Source organism: Hevea brasiliensis, chromosome 4 (assembly GCF_030052815.1).
Source record: "Hevea brasiliensis isolate MT/VB/25A 57/8 chromosome 4, ASM3005281v1, whole genome shotgun sequence".
In the NCBI taxonomy this organism is placed as follows: Eukaryota; Viridiplantae; Streptophyta; class Magnoliopsida; order Malpighiales; family Euphorbiaceae; genus Hevea; species Hevea brasiliensis.
In genome coordinates, this window is record NC_079496.1 from 114,107,832 (window position 1) to 114,125,287 (window position 17,456).

General features: G+C 33.7%; 1 protein-coding gene across 1 annotated transcript; it reads right to left on the minus strand.

Annotated features, from left to right (window-relative positions):
• Positions 1-897: 897 nt before the first annotated feature.
• On the minus strand, positions 898-5,516 carry LOC110652192 (indole-3-pyruvate monooxygenase YUCCA2-like). Its single transcript, XM_021807747.2, has 4 exons — positions 4,455-5,516; positions 3,522-3,770; positions 3,294-3,416; positions 898-1,507 (listed from the first exon to the last, which is right to left on the minus strand). The coding sequence occupies exons 1-4, from the start codon at positions 5,142-5,144 to the stop codon at positions 1,283-1,285; spliced, it is 1,287 nt and encodes a 428-aa protein (XP_021663439.2). The 5' UTR covers positions 5,145-5,516; the 3' UTR covers positions 898-1,282.
• Between the last annotated feature and the right edge of the window lie 11,940 nt (positions 5,517-17,456).

Sequence of the window (17,456 nt, forward strand, 5' to 3'; positions counted from 1 at the left end):
CGAGTTCTTTTCACTCAACCTAACCTTTTTTAATTGAAACAGATATTATATTATAATGATTAATTTTAATAAATATAAACGAAAAGATTTATATATACTAGAACATTAATTTCAAGGATAATTTATATGATGTTTTTAAAGTAAAAGAAGGATACGTGTAATTTAAAACTGGTCATTTTGTGGAAACTTGATGATGGGCTCTTTTCCCTGTTTTGAATATGACCTAAATCTTCATTCACAAATGGTGTTAAAACAATGTAAGTGATACCCCATTTATACATTGACAGGGATCAAGCTTTGAATATGGAGATCATTGTCTGGACTATATACAAAATAGTGGTGGTCCAAGTTCTATTGATGAGGATATATTCAAAGGCCAAAGCAATAAGGTATTAATCCATTTTATATATATATATATATATATATATATATATATATATATATATATATAGCCTTGAAAATTAAATATATATTATGAAAGCTTGATCTACACATCAATAGAATAGAACCAGCTGAGGGCAAATTGCAATTCTACATAAGACCTTTACATGCATGACCTAAATGATTTTTTCTTCTTCTATTTTCTCTTTTTTCCCTTTTCTTTTAAATCACTTTTGCCTTTTATTTTATAGAAAAGAATATTATTTATATTTTAAAAAATGGTCCTAAGATGATAAACCCTTGACTACTATCAATGTCACTCTTCTTTTCATTCATTTTTTAATATGGTCTTTTCAGAATTATAGTTTTTTTAAAAAATTATACTATCTCGTAAATAAACAATAATTTTAGTGATATTAAAATTATTTCTAAAATTATGAAGTTTTGAATGTAAATTTTGATTAAAAGTAAATAAATAATAATAATAACAATAATAATAATAAAAGAAAGCAAATCTTGATGGAAACCATCATACTTTTTTTTTTTCTATACATGAAGCTCAAATTCAATGGAAATATAGCTAACTTATACTAATTATTTTCACTAAATTGCAAACTACCCCACCTTTCACTTAAAAAGTGTACCTAACTAATAGCAGAAAACTAGAAAGATGCACAAGATATATATGTACACATTGAGAATCTTCTCCTCCCAAACAAACAAATATTTATGGTCACCCCCAGCTTTTTTACCCTAACGTTCCTAGTTTTTGTGCAAATGAAAAGCAAAAAACATGTAGTCCTTTCCTGCTTGGCTCGTTCAAATAACAGTAGAAACTTCATTAGATTTCCAAGAAACCATAAAGGTTGGTTAGATTTCTTTTTTCTTTATGTAATCATTTTCATGACATCATTGTTGCAGTAATGCACGAGCCATTGGCCATGAAACTTGTGGCCTCAGCTTTCCAGCGAAGCTCAACGTCTTGTGCAATTCTTCTGGCATCAATTGACGCGCCAAGCAGGCCACGCTTTGTAAAGCCAACTGCATATAACCCATTTCCACCTTTCCATCCATTTGGGAATGACTTGTGGGGCAGCCCATCTTTCTCTGAAAACATTTCGTTACCCTGATCAAGCACAAAAATTCACCATCAGAAAATCTTTTTCTTCGATAATAATAATAATAATAATAATAATAATAATAATAATAAATAACAAATTTTATCAATGGAAATAAAGGGTATGTTTGGTATCACAATTAATAAATAACAAAATCAAAAACTGTTTATATTTATTATTATTTATTTATTGAAAACTGTTTTTTTATCAGTATACTTGCATAAATGAATTGTTTTTTAAGAAATAATAAATATAAATTATTAATTAATGACTTTTCATATATATATATATATATATATATATATATATATATATATATATACCTTAATTATAATTATTATAGATAAATAAATTAATTTAAACAAATTTAAGCTATAATTAATTAAATAATATATAAACTCAAATATTATTAAAAAAAATTTGAACTATAGTATTCCCTCCACCATCTGTACTTATAAGTTGTAAAGAATTATATTTAAAAAAGAAAAAAAAAATAAAGAAGTATTGCAGGATAAAGTAACCCATTATCTCCTTATTATTATTATTATTTTTTTAACTAAAATAACGTTGGAAAGTGGAAATCAAGATTTGTGGTTTTCAGCATAACTGTTTTTGCTTTCAAAACGCTTATAGACAATTGATGAAAATTAAACGATAATAGATATTAGCGAACGTGTTTCAATTTTTTTTGAAAAGGAAAACAAAAAACCATAAACCAAAACATTAACGAACACTCCCTAAAATTAAATGTAATTCACGCGGTTCTTTGCACGATTTGTCATTAAAATTATATAGTCTTCGTATTAGTAAAATCCATTAAATGAATCTTAATGTAAAGTTAGTCATTGATCAATTTCGAGTTGATCTGAAACTGCCAATTTAACTAAATTTGCAATTCAACGGGACAAATTTTAACAACCGTCTCTAAACTTTATAACATTACAGTCTTTCAACTTAAAAATGTAACACAAAACGTCGTCAACTTTTACATTTTACACAGTAAAATCTCTCTCTAACTTCTAATTATCGATTTTTCAGTTAGATGCTAACCTGGACAGTTTTAGCATAGTTTAATCAGTATTTCTCTTTTTTTTATTAAGCCATGTGTAAATAGAATCATTCTTCTATCTATAGATAGAATAATTTTTCAAATGTAGAGAGAATCATTTTAAACTTTGCATAAGAGAGGAAAGAGAAATGTTGACAAAACACCATGTGAAAACTGTTCACATCAGAGAGATTTTACTGTGTAAAATTTGAAAATTTAGGGGATTGATGCTGACGTGGACAGTTTCAGCATGATTTTAATTTGAAATAGTTATAGTTCACAACGGTTTTGATTTGACTCTACCTATTATCAAATAATAATAAAATTTTAGATATCGTTTATAATTCAAAAATTAAAACAAAAAAATACAAACTCAATGTATAAATTTTAAAAAAAGAAATAAAAGAAAACAAGTTTTAAATCGATTGGTTCTGGTTCTAACCTGTTGGTTTTGGGCCCAGTTCAAGTAGGGAGGGCGCTTAACTGACCCACTAACCTCGATTTAAAATCGATTCAAGGTCCTAAACCATTGGCTAGAGCCGAAACCAAGTTTGACCAAGGTCGGTCTCAATTCAATTCAATGATCGAACCTGTCTTTAGTCAAGTTTATTTTAATGGACACAAATTTGCACCTATTAGAAAAATAGTTAATTTAGTGCAACTGAAATCATCTTCAGAAATGTGTAATTTCGAGTTAAGGGTGGAGCAAAATCAAATGAAAAAAAAATATATATTAATAAACAAACCTTCAACCAAGAAGATACGTTGCTTTTGTAACCTGTGGCTAGGATGATAGCATCAAAATTTTCCTTGCTTCCATCAACAAACTCTACATATTGATGCATTAGTCTCCGTATTCCCTGGCAAACCTACAAATTAGGGGGAAAATCACATGATTAGGTTGCAAATCAATTTGTGATGAGTGATGCTTCTATATGATTTTAAATGATGTCGAGAGTTAATTGGTTATAAACCTTAATATGCCCACTTTTGATCTTAGCAAGAGTTCCCAAATCCAAAACAGGTGTTTTTCCTGTGGCAGTTTTGAGCTGCATGGGACCAAGTTTAGGACGATGGAGGCCATAGTGAGAAGTATCACCGAGCATGAAACGGGACACCAGTAATAAAATTTGATCCACAAGGCGCATGGGAAACCATTTAAGCAGCCAGATGGACAATCCAAAAGTTGATCTTCCAAGCATCTCTTGTGGCAAGACGTGCACCTGCAATAACACGCCCAAAAGAAAAGTTGCTTCTTTAATTCACTGCAATGTTATTTTCCATATATACTTTAGAATCTTCAACACTTTCCAGAGAAAAATTTTTATTAAAGAAAAGAACAGGCTGTAAGAGATATGTGAGTTTTTGAAATGCTAACCATGGTTACGCATGCAAACATTTACCAAGAAAATGAGAGATTTGCAAATTTAAATGTAAATATGTAACAAAATACATTTCATAACATTAATGCCAAAAGTCAAGAACACATCAGAAAATAAAGTTTACAAGAATAGTTGAGTCAAACAAGTAATTTCCAGCTCCCTCACCAAGTGGGTGAAAGTGGCATAATAAAGGCCTCGTCTTTGCCTTGTTTCTATTGTTGCAGAACATATTCCCATAAAGTATAATATTTTTCTATTTTCTATGCTTATGTTATTTTTCCCAAAGGAAACCCCAGTATTAATTCCCAATTAGAAGATGAAGATATTTTACAAGAAATAATTGCCCACTGTGTATTGGTGCAATATATTTGATAAGTTGGTAAAAGAATAATGAAGGCTATCCTGATTTTTCATCAAATTCATTCCTTTGAATGGTAGGGAGAGAGTGCAAGGAATTTGGAGGAGATTATCTCACTCAGAGATGAGTTGCTTTCAATAAATGAGAGAGCTTATAGGTATGCTCACCGAGTCTCTAACCACGATGGATGGACGAGCATTATGGCTGCAAAGATCTAGGCAGACTTCCATGCCTGAATTCCCACATCCAATCACTAAAACATTCTTCCCACGAAACAACTCCCCGCTCTTGTATGAGCTGGTGTGAAGAATAGGACCCTCAAACTGATTCATTCCTTCAATATCTGGCACAACCTCCTCAGCATTTTCGCCGGTGGCAACAATTAGCCATTGACAAACATACTCAGTCTCCTCCTGCTTCAGCCCCAAGGTCTTGACCTTCCAAAACCCACATCGAGAATCGAATTCTGCACTCACCACCGTTTTATTGAAGATCGGTGCTAGACCAAAATGGTTTGTGTAAGCCTCTAAGTAGGCCACAAACTGTTGTTTGGTCGGGTAGGTTGGGAAATTGGAAGGGAATGGCATGAGAGGGAGCTCACAGAAGTGCTTTGGAAGATGAAGGTGGAGACGATCGTAGGTTTTGAGCTGCCACAAGGAAGCTATGCAATTAGCCCTTTCAAGAATCAAGCTTGGAACACCGTTTTCTTTAAGGCAAGCAGCAGTGGCAAGACCTGAAGGTCCAGCACCAACTATGACAGGTCCAGGCACCCATATAGACCTGCTTGGTAATATAGGCATCTTGTTGTTGACATGGTCATGTAACCTTTTGCCTACCACTTCCTTCAAGTAGTCCATGAGCAGCACAGGGAGCTAAAAAATTTGAACAACTGAAAAGAGCTAACTAAAGGTGAGCGAAGTTCATGCAAAAGGGGAAACTATAAAAAGAACCCATTTCAACACAAAATATGACTCATGATCTCTCTCTTGTGGATTAGGATGAAATTTGAGACACAGTTTTATCTTATCCAAAAGAAGATATTTAAGAGAAAAAGATGCAATTGTGAATTCCTGGATTTTTGGAAAAATGGATTACTTTGAGAAGGTCTTCCCTCCTCGTGAAATTACAAGGGGTTTGATCTTCTGGTTTTGTTCAATGGATGAGAAAACGAAGGGCGAGAGCTGCGGAACCAAAAACCAACACTTTGAAGGTGTGATTCACAATATGGAATTGAGTTGAAATTATAGGGCAACTTCACTCTCTGCATATATATACAGTAGAATCCTTTTATTTTATTTTTTAATTTTGTTTGGTACCATGACGATACTTCTCTAGCTCTGTTACTGTTAGTAATCACTAACTACCATTAACCAATTTCGTCCTCTCTTCATTGAGAGAGAAAAAATGGATTGCATTAACAACCAACAACCGAAGAAAGATCAGCTTGACAAGCCTCAACTACAGAACAAAGGCACAAGGACATCTAGCTACTCCCTTGGTCCTATTAATTACTTAAAACTTTTATAATAATTAGAATATGATGTGTAATTAATTTTTACATGATAATAAAAGACCTATTGGGTTGGAACTGCCCATTTGACCGCTTATGGTTGGGATTAGTTTTAGTTCAAAATGATTTTGATTCAAAATTGTTCTATTTTAAAACAAATTCGGTTTAAAATGATTTAATACAATTTTGGTTTGATTTTAATTTGATCAATTCGGGTATTATCAAATTATAATAAATTTTTAAACAATATTTATTTTATTTTATTGTGTAGTTGATCAAACTGATAAACTAATGTGAGCTAATCAATTCAACTAATCAATAACAACAAAATTTATTTACTATATATTGGCGAGAAAAAATAAACCCATAATTTTATTTTAAAAAAAAGTCTTTAAAGTTAAAAATAAATTGAGTTAATTTGGTAATTTTTTATTTTTTATTTTAAAATATAATCTCTTATTTTATAATAAATAATAAATATATATAAATAATATTTTTATTTATTTTTAACATATAATTAATATTTCATAAATATTTAAACATTCATAGAAATTTTTTTATGCACTACTCATAAGTATTAAAAAATTAATAATAATATTTAAAAATTAAATAGTTTTATATAAAAGTAGTAATAAAAGTAATAATATTTATTGATTTTTTTTATCTATATTTAATTTATTATAAATTTAAAATATTAAATATATAGTAAAATAAATCAGACCAAGTAATAATTTCCCTCGAATCTGAACTAGTAATTGTTGACACTTCCCATCCTAAACAAGCTATAGCATTGACGCATCAGGAGGTAGGAGATTCAAAGATAATATGACCCTGAGATAAATAGACGACATAATATTATTATTATGAACTAAGAAATGAAGAGTTTGAATTTTGAAATTATTATTATTATTATTATTATTATATTATGTGAGAAATGTGGGTGTGTACAAAAATTCCACAACTCCAATCATTTTTGAGGATTGTATCTAAAATAAATGTGTGAAGTACACAGTGGGATGGTATGTACGTGAGAATCAAAGTGCACTATTTTGCAGATCACATCCATCAATCACCTCCGAAAGAGTTTTCTTCCATGCCAAACATTATACAATTATACAAATAATATTTTTCTTTAAAAAAAATATATATATATATATATATATATATATATCCTTCCTCTCATCATCAGTGATTTGGGTTTGGTAACTCTCCAAAAAGGAGGGAGTGTTATCCCTTGACCTTTGCCAAGCAAGGGGTCAAAGGTGAGCATTAAGGGCTTCACTATTTATTTTTTATCCTTTCACTAAATTTAGCGGTAAATGTGAAATTATTTAATTAAAAATGAGTATCAAGATTTAAATAGTGGTGAGCATTCAATTTAAATTGAATTGAATTGAATTATTAAAATTAAATTAATTAAATTATTATATTTTAAAAATTAAATCGAATTAAAATATTTAAAAAATTAAATTAAATTGAATTGTCTCAAATTAGTTTGATTCGGTTCGAACCGATCGATTTTTAGGCTTTAATAAAAAATTTTTATTTATATTTGATTTTCAAGTTATTTGATCTAACTAATCTTATAACCATCAATCAATGAAATTAAATAATTTATATATATAATACATAAATTCTCTGTAAAAATAAAGTAATTTAAAAATCAATAAAATAATTTAGTTCAATTAATTTTTTTTCTTAAAATCAAATCGAATTAAAATATTTAAAATCTAAAACCAAACCAAATTACCTTAAAAATCAAATCAAATTACTGAATTAAAACGATTAGGTTTGATTGATTCATTTCAAAATGAATAGTGCTCGCTACTAGATTCAAATACCATTAAATACTATTTCATTCTTTAATATTTAAAAAATAACAACATTAAAGTTATTGTCATAAATTAAAGACAATATACATTGAGGTAGAGTGGCTCATATTAAAAAAAGCAATTGTACTAAAAATATCAAATATTTACATCAAATCATGATTATATTTAAAATTTTTAATTTTATTTGAAATAGTTAAATCTTTAAAATTTTACATAATTGTATGCAAAAGGATGAAATTGAATTTAAAAAGTTAATGGTAAATTATAATATATTACCTAAAGTTTTATATGATTAACAATACAAATTTTAAATATAATCATGATTTAACATAATGTTTGACATTTTTAATACATTGATAAACTTTATATTTAAAAAGAAAATATATTTTATATTTATTTTTAATTAACATTTTATACTAAAAAATATTTTTATTACTTTAAATTGACGTAATTATTTTTTAAAATTAAATTAAATAAATATATGTATATGAAGATTAACATTTTTTTCTTAAAAATAAAAAGAAAAAAAATCATAATTTGAATACATAAAGAAAAAAAGAAAAAAAAATCATAATCTTCATAATTTGGATATATAGATACATTATATTATTGGATTTTTTTTATTTAAACCCGTTTTACTATTGACCCAAGATATAAAATGTATAATGGGGTTCTCTTATTAAATATATAATTCTCATATATTTTTATATTAAATTCATAATAGATTGAGTTCAGTATATATATATATTCTTTTATTTGGCGCAGCTGAGCCATTCTGGACTTGAATCAGAGACCTCAACCGTGAAGTAAATCATCACACTTACGGTGCAACTAATTGGGAAAGAATTAATAGATTCCTTTTAGGAAGTGATTCATCCTTTTATTTATGTAAAGGAAATGTGTCACATATAATAATGTTTCTACAAACATAATGAGAAGAAATAAATCCATTCCAAAATGCACTAGTTAATGATTCTGAAAAAATGAATTAAAATTAAAATTTATTTATTTTATTAGAATTGGATACAAAAAGTTCTTGATTTGTGAATATACATTGTTAGGTGATCTATTTTATTTTCCTATTGAGGTCAAACTTAAATTTGTACTCGAAAGATAGATGTTCATACATTGATAAGAGATGCATGAATTCTCGAGAAGAGATGAGCCATGATGATCCTCTAGACTGCCCGAAGGTAGTATAGATATCATTATAGAATAAATTGATCGTTGAAATGATAATTGATATAACAGAAATACAAGTTATTAATTTTTTATTTATATATATATATATATATGAGCTCCCACAATATTTTGAAGCGTGCAATATAACAACTGTTAGCCTTTCCCTTTGGTTTTCTATTCCATGTTGGCATTTCCAATACAAACGCATGCCATGCTCTGCCTCTTCACGTCTATTAAAGCAACCAGTCCTCCATTATGACATGCCCACAAGTTCTCTTTCTGTCAGACCAATATTTTCTTCTCTTATAGTCTCTAGTTTGCATGATTTTGATCAGTAGCTTTTTTTTTTTTACTCACCCACAGACTCAACGTGAAGTGATGGCTTTTACTACTCTAGGCTTAAAATAATTACAGTTTGAGTAAGGTTTGAAGAATAATTATATATTCTTTTAACACATTTTGTATATGCTATTGTCTATTGAATTTGAAATGTGAATAAATATAAGTCACAAAGGGGTGGGTCTCATCTTTTTAAATTTTAAACTTTACTATTTTATATAAATATTTGATGTATTGAATATATTATTTAATTTGTCAAATTTAAATAAAGAAGAGGAAAAAAAAATCAAAGAAGAAAATTTTGGCTCAGTTTATGGATAATTTAAGTAGGCCCAATAAAACCCAGAGACAGAGAGAAATTATCTCCCAATAAGTGTGTGTAGATGACTAGCCCAACAGACAGAATCTGTATGCGGATGCTGCTGCTGGGCTATTTCTTTAGGCTCTAAGTTAGCACTTCCTAGGCTTTTCTCCAATCTCTCATCAATCACAGTCTGTCTTTAGTTTTTCCCACTATTTTTATAAGAATTTATTCATTGTATTTGTTTTATGTATAATGAATACACTTTGATCTTTAATTATAATAAAATTTATCATAATTAATGATCATAATACATCTATCATATAAATTTTTGCATTCTCATATGATAAATTAAACTTTTTAAAATGTATATATAAATGAATATAAGAAAAGGTTGAGGATGGTATAAGTATTTCGCAATACATTTTTATGGAACTCTCCTTGTTCATCTTTTATTTTAGTTTATTCATATCGCCCTTCTTAAGAAACTAGGCTCTGATACCAATGCTAGTGGGGAGCTTCTTAATCAAAACAAGACATAACAATACTCATGTAGTATCAAAGTAATAACACCCTATTAGCTGAGGATTATTTATGGGTGGCGTTATTTATTTATATTTTTTGTATGCTAAGTCTGCTTCAATATAAGTTTTCAATCTCTTGATTCTTGATTTATTTTTTCAATTAAATTGTTGACCAAATCTTTTTTTTTATTATATAAGAGTTTTGAGATCTGTATCCAATTGATTGATTTCTTTCTCTTTAAAAAATATCATTTTTGTTTGGTGTTGAAGGTGGAAGATTAAAAAAAAAGAATATTTAAAAAAAAGCTCTAAACTTTTTTTAAAAAATTATATTTAAATACGATGTAATTTAGCATTTCATGTTAATATTTAATGTGGAATGACAAACAAATAGTATTTAGATTAAGTATACGATTATAATTTAAAAAAAATAATTATAAGACTTATAAAATTATGAAACCTATTCACGTATATATATTTATTTAATAGGACTCACAAATGTTTATATGTTCGCTTATTATTGAATCATCATTCTATGTAAAATATCTTACATGAAATAATATTTTACTGTATAATTTTTCTTAAATCTAAATTTAATAAAGCTTATCTCTGTTAAATATCTTTATATAAAATATGATGATACATATTTAATACAAAAATAAATATAAAATTATTTTAAAAATAATTATTGATTAAATTTTATACTCATTTTTATCAATATATTTTATATTTATTAATTTATTATTTTCATACAAATAATCTTACATAAAATTATAGCTTTAACATATAATGATTCCTCTTTCTTCGTAAGTCTCTCTCTCTCTCATACGTATACTCTCTCTCTCCACTTGTCTCTCTCTTAATCTTTTTCTCAATCAATCTCTCTATACCATAAAATTTCTACAATTCCCTTTTAGTTCTCACTCTATTTTATCCAACATGAACTGACAAAAACATATCACAAATCAAATACCAATCCAATCCAAAACAATTAAGAAGATAACAAATAATCTATGGAAATAAAATTCACATAATTCCATAATCAAATTCAAGTACAAACCTAAATAAATCAAAAAGCTAAATCAATTTACAAATAATCAGAATCATAAGGAGAAAGTGAAAATTAAACAATATGAATATGCTAAAAGAAACCAAAAGAAACCAAAACAACTACAACAATGGTGACTTTATAGCCAGCAATCTCATTTCCCGGCTAAACCTGGTTCTTTGCATCATCTCCCTCGCTAATCAATCTTTGGAATCCTCTGTCTCCTCATTTCCCAGCCTAAAATAGACAAATTCTCCATTAATTGTAGTGGCTATTTAAGAAGACTGGTGATTTGAGAAGATCGATTCAAGGAGGAGAGGTATAAGGAGTGGGTGAGGAACGGTGTGTTGAATGCAAAGCCAAACATGGCTGCAACTGTTTCCAAAAATGGTGCCGACTTCCATGGTTTTCAAGGGATATGAAGGGACTAAAGTATTGTTGTTGTTGATGGCTGATTTAGAGGAGGCAGAGTCCTGGTCTTCATCTTGATTATGAGATTCTTGGCTGGTTGTGGGTTAGAAAGATTATTGCAAATGGAGGTGTTGAGGCATTAAACTATAAAAAAGAAAATCAAAATTAACTTAGAGATCTGGTGAAGATAACACATTAACAGATGCAAAATCCACTAAAAAAAAGGAAGGGATGAACCATCTTTCAATGGACAAGAATCATCTATACTCTCCAAATTTAAAGAGAAAAGAGAGGTACAGTGAGTGGAAGGGATGGCGTTATCACAGAGAAGAAAGGGACAGTAGGTGAATAGTTGATGGTGTTATCATAGAGAAAGGAGAGAGAGACTGTGAATGACTTTATTTGAGGGGTAACAAAGTCATCACATTTTCTCTTTTATTTTCTAATTAGTATAACATCAGCAAATTAAATGGAGACCGATTATCTTAGGTGATGAGGACTTTTGTGTTTAGCAAATTAAAGTTGTGGAAATTTTATATTACAAGTTAAAGTTGAAGGATAACACAGTTATAATATCTTAAGTTTAAGGTCAATCAAATAATTATAATTATATTTTAAAAAAATTATTAATTAATTATTATTTTTTAATTTATTATTAGGTAGTTATTATTGTATAGAATTCACTTTTATATATATGTGTTAATATTTTTTTTATTATCATTTTATATAAATTATCTTACATGAAATAGGAAAAAGGACAAATTTTAGTGCAATTTTTAAACACAATATAAAATAAATTAAATTAAATATCAACTTTAATAAAAATTAAAACTTTAATAAAAATTAAATTAATTATAATAAATTATTAATAAATAAAATAACTAATAATTTTTAAAATTGATAAATAATTTTATTAATAAATTTAATAAATAAAAATTTTACTAAAAATAAAAAAATTTTGCAAATAAATAATTATTAATTATTTTAATACAAGATTGTTAAAATCACTTTTTTAATATAAAATAGGTGAGTGATTGTAAAATCATATTATAAGATTGTAAGATTTTATTACTTACTTAAAATACTTTTTAAAAAATATATAATGATATTTATAAAAATCATATCATGGGCTAATAAGTAGTTCATTTACTCACTAAAAGGGCTTTGGCCACTAATGTTGATGAGCTCATTACTCTCTTTGATTCACTCCATTTCGTTGATTTTTCAGTTGGGTTGTGGCCGAGGGCCTTGTGTCCAATGGGTAGGACTCAAGTTGTCTAAATGAAGCAGCCTCTGCCTCTCTTGATCAACTTTTTCTTGAACCTGAATCAGGCCGAAGCCTATTGGACGATCCATGAGTTGAGTATTTGATCCATCTTTTGGCTAATGCGCGCGTGTCACCCCATTTTATTTTGCCCCGAGAAGTCCAAATGATTTTGGTGTTTGTTGGCTGCTCATTTGAGGTTCAGTGGTACGCATGAATATTTGCTAAGGCAAGGGAAGACGTGAATTGCATGAGAAATGGTTCACGTGAAGAGTTGTCATCTTGCATGGGAAGTGAGTTGGGCAATTGGAGAGAGTTCACGTGAAGAATTACATGCATGGGGTTCTTCAAAATGGACGTGAAGCCTTGAGTGAATTGCTTTGCATGGAGTCCTAAAGTGGACGTGGTGAACCTTGCATGGCATGGGAAAAGAGGTTCACGTGAAATGTTTCACCTTGCATGGGAATTGAGGGGGCGCACTGTCATGGTCATAGTGGTGTGCATGTGAACACTTGTGAGTGGAAATTGTGTATTGCATGGGAGATCACATGCAATGGCATGGGAAGCATGTGAGGCGCACTAAAGTGGTGTCCATGTCCACTAGAGATGCATGGGCCATGTGGCGTGAGATTTAATGGCCAAGTGTAGTGTGGAGTGCATGTGGCATGAGAAGTGGACGTGGATTTGCATGGAGTGGTTCACGTGAAGTATGGCAATTGCATGGTACACTAGTGGCGCATATGGACATCACATGCATGGAGAATACATGCACATGGGACTTTGAATTAGTGGGCGCACTATGAAAATCCAAAGGGACCAAGAGTGGCCATCACATGGGCCTTGCAAGGTGGAGCGCACCATGTGAAAACCATGGGACCAAATGAGAATTGGGGCGCAGCATGGCCTTGACAAGTGGATAGTTGCATGGGAATCGCTAGGTGGCAAGGAAGCATTACGGCAAATGGGAGTTGGGTGGCCAAAATTACGTGCATGGGAGTTGAGCAATTCATGCAACGTGAATGAGAACCAGCCCATGAGGGCGCATTTGTGATGACCAGCCCATGTGGGGCGCACACATGGCCAACAGCCCAAGTGGGGCGTGTGAGAAAGTGGCCAGCCCACTTGCCAATTGGAACCAATGTGTGGCGCCAAGTTTTCCCTCCCATTGCCCACTTGAAGTCTACGGCAGGTTGAGGTGTCAATGCTTGCCGGTTCCTCTTGTCCTTCCCCTTTGTATTTTATTCATGTTTAATTATGGCCACATAAGGACCATCATGGGAGCAGCCGGCTTATGTACATAAGGGATTTGTTTTCCCTTGTTCATGTAGATAGAGATAGAGAATTGTGAGAGAAGAGTGAGTTGCGGGAGGAAGCTTTGAGAGTGTTTTCTTTCCTTTGCAATTGTAAAGCTTGGGTGTGTAAAGCAATAAAAGAAGTAGACCCACTACTTCGTATCTCCTGCCTTCTACCTTTCTTTAAGCCTATTGTGATTGTGTATGGTTGTTTATTATGCATGGTTGTTGGCTTTGTGGCTTGTATATTGCGCATGGATTGATGTTGCCGTGTGGTTCTTGTTGCCTTGCGTGGGACTCTTGTGCGTGAATGGTCACTTGTAGCTTGTCATTGCCGTGAGGTAAGCTTACTTGCTTGTTACTTCGGATGCTTGGTTACTTGTTGATTATTTGAGGTGCATTGTTGGGTTGCTTTACCTTGCGTGAATCTTTGGCTTGCCTTGTGTTGGTGCTTGAGTAATGATGCGCATTGTGATGGTGTATTGCCTTGCGTGATTGTTGGACCCTTGTTGCCGTTTGAATACTTGTTGAGTTTACTTGTTGCTTGCGTGAGCTTGTGGTGCTCTTGGTGAGAGTTTTGGCCTTTGTAATCCAAGTGTGGGTTGTTGTTGCCGTGGGACACTTTGAAGATTTGTTGTAGCCGTGAGCCTTGTGTTTAAGGTTGGCATTTCACCTTGTGGACGTGAGGTTCCTTTGTGGTAGCCGTGGGGTTCACTTGGTGTTTGAAGGTATTATTGCCGAGAGTATCATTGTTGAGCTTTGGGTGACTTGTTAACCGTGAGGTTCTTTGAGTTAGGGTGACTTGCGGGACTCTTGGGTGTGGAGTTGTGCCGTGTGGACCTCTTGGTGTTGGGAGTTATTACCGTGAGCTTGGCTTGGTACACTTGGTGTTTGAGGGAGTTATTGCCGTGAACTTGGGTGACTTGGGTTTGGTGGTAAACCGTGTTGCCGTGAGGTTCATTGTGATCCTTTGAGGTTGGGATTGGTTGCCGTGAGTTTGGTGTTGAACTTGGTGGCCGTGAGGATCCTAGGGACCAAAGAGTGAGGCTGACTTGCTTTGGTGAGTGCAAGTGCCGCACGGGGTGCAGTTTTTGGGTTGAAAAAAATTATCCCGTGACAGTTGGTATCAGAGCCTTTGGATTGAGGTGTGTTTCGGCAACAATGGCTGAAGTGAGCAACAAGGCGCAAGGTATTTCTTCTTTGGTGGAGAAAACGGCTGGTGCAAAGGGCAAGGGACTGCCCGTGTTCATGAGCTCTTCCAAGATGAAGGAAGAGTTGGGCAACGTTGAGATGAGGCTGGACAAGGTGGAAGACCACTTGAGAAATGGAGATGGCAAATATGAGGACTTGGACACTCGTTTAGTGGAGCTTGGAGACGAGTTGGATGATACTCGTGCGGAGTTACAAGCTGCCATTAATATCACCGTTGAGAGGTTAGTGAGTGAAAATGAGACCCTCAAACTTGCACGTGACAAAGTGGCCAATGAAAGTGAGGTTAGGAAACTTGTTCACGCCAAGGAGATGGCCACCGTGAGAGAAGACAACCATGTTCTTAAAGAAGAGGTAGAAAGATTGAAGGGAGAAATGAAGGGTTTACGGGGAGAGCTTGAATTGCTTGCAAGATTGGTGGCCCAAAAATGTGGGACCAATCCTCACTCCACATTCTCTACCCCTACGGCAAGGGTGGTGAAACCCATGCCAGGCGCATCCGAGAGTGAAGGAAGCGTGAGGGAAAACTTCCACAGCCGGGAGAAGGACCGAAGAGGTTCAAGGGCAGTGTTGAAGTGTTACCAATGCAAAGGACCGCACAAGAAGCGGGACTGTCCGAAGAAGGCAGTATTTGTGGCCAAGGGAGAGGAGCCAGAAAAAACTTCTGCACCACTGGAGCCAGCAAGTGAGGGAAGCTTGCCGTGTGGGTCACTTGGTGCCATGAGTTTGGTAGGACCAAGTGAGGTTCCTAGCATGGATGCAGTGGATGTTTGTGGGACTCGAGAGCAGTCCGAATTGCCGAAGAAGCTGCCACCTGGGGGAGAGGTGGGCTGTGTAAGTGAACTAGCAGCCGGATGTCCAAGTGAAATGGTATTGCCGAAGCAAGAGAGGCCGAGGCAACCTCGCTCGAGAAAGAGGAGGAATAGGTGCAAGGCCAAGAGAGTGGCGCAGTCACCTAGCCACACGGACGGGGAAGGTGTTGGAACACAGCAGAAGGCCGATGGCAATGGGTCGCATGGACAAGAGAGAAGTCCTGGGCGACGAGGGAAATTCCGAGAGAATTTCGACCGGGGAGGTCGTTCATGGCAGTTGACCGAGTGGGCGTGTCAATTGGCCAGTTTGGTAGCAAACGGGCTGAAATTGCTGGATGAGAAGCAAGCCGATCGAAGAGAGAAGATTGGTAAGCCGGGAATTGCTACGGGCTCAAGGGGCAAGAAAGGAGGTTCACCGCCTAAGTGGAGGCAGTGTGAAGCACCAGTGAAGAGCCGTCAACTCGAGGCAACGGGGGCGTTGCCGAGTTGAGTGGGGGAGAGTGTCACCCCATTTTATTTTGCCCCGAGAAGTCCAAATGATTTTGGTGTTTGTTGGCTGCCCATTTGAGGTTCAGTGGTACGCATGAATATTGCTAAGGCAAGGGAAGACGTGAATTGCATGAGAAATGGTTCACGTGAAGAGTTGTCATCTTGCATGGGAAGTGAGTTGGGCAATTGGAGAGAGTTCACGTGAAGAATTACATGCATGGGGTTCTTTAAAATGGACGTGAAGCCTTGAGTGAATTGCTTTGCATGGAGTCCTAAAGTGGACGTGGTGAACCTTGCATGGCATGGGAAAAGAGGTTCACGTGAAATGTTTCACCTTGCATGGGAATTGAGGGGGCGCACTGTCATGGTCATAGTGGTGTGCACGTGAACACTTGTGAGTGGAAATTGTGTATTGCATGGGAGATCACATGCAATGGCATGGGAAGCATGTGAGGCTCACTAAAGTGGTGTCCATGTCCACTAGAGATGCATGGGCCATGTGGCGTGAGATTTAATGGCCAAGTGTAGTGTGGAGTGCATGTGGCATGAGAAGTGGACGTGGATTTGCAAGGAGTGGTTCACATGAAGTATGGCAATTGCATGGTACACTAGTGGCGCATATGGACATCACATGCATGGAGAATACATGCACATGGGACTTTGAATTAGTGGGCGCACTATGAAAATCCAAAGGGACCAAGAGTGGCCATCACATGGGTCTTGCAAGGTGGAGCGCACCATGTGAAAACCATGGGACCAAATGAGAATTGGGGCGCAGCATGGCCTTGACAAGTGGATAGTTGCATGGGAATCGCTAGGTGGCAAGGAAGCATTACGGCAAATGGGAGTTGGGTGGCCAAAATTACGTGCATGGGAGTTGAGCAATTCATGCAACGTGAATGAGAACCAGCCCATGAGGGCGCATTTGTGATGACCAGCCCATGTGGGGCGCACAC

What these genes read in the sequence shown, in the direction of transcription:
- LOC110652192 (XM_021807747.2), bottom strand. Translation starts at nt 5,144, where the DNA reads ATGGACTACTTGAAGGAAGTGGTAGGCAAAAGGTTACATGACCATGTC. An exon ending in TCAAAAGTGGGCATATTAAG is followed by an intron (nt 3,417 to 3,521) that starts GTTTATAACCAA and finishes CCTAATTTGTAG; the next exon opens with GTTTGCCAGGGAATACGGAG. An exon ending in ACGTATCTTCTTGGTTGAAG is followed by an intron (nt 1,508 to 3,293) that starts GTTTGTTTATTA and finishes GTGCTTGATCAG; the next exon opens with GGTAACGAAATGTTTTCAGA.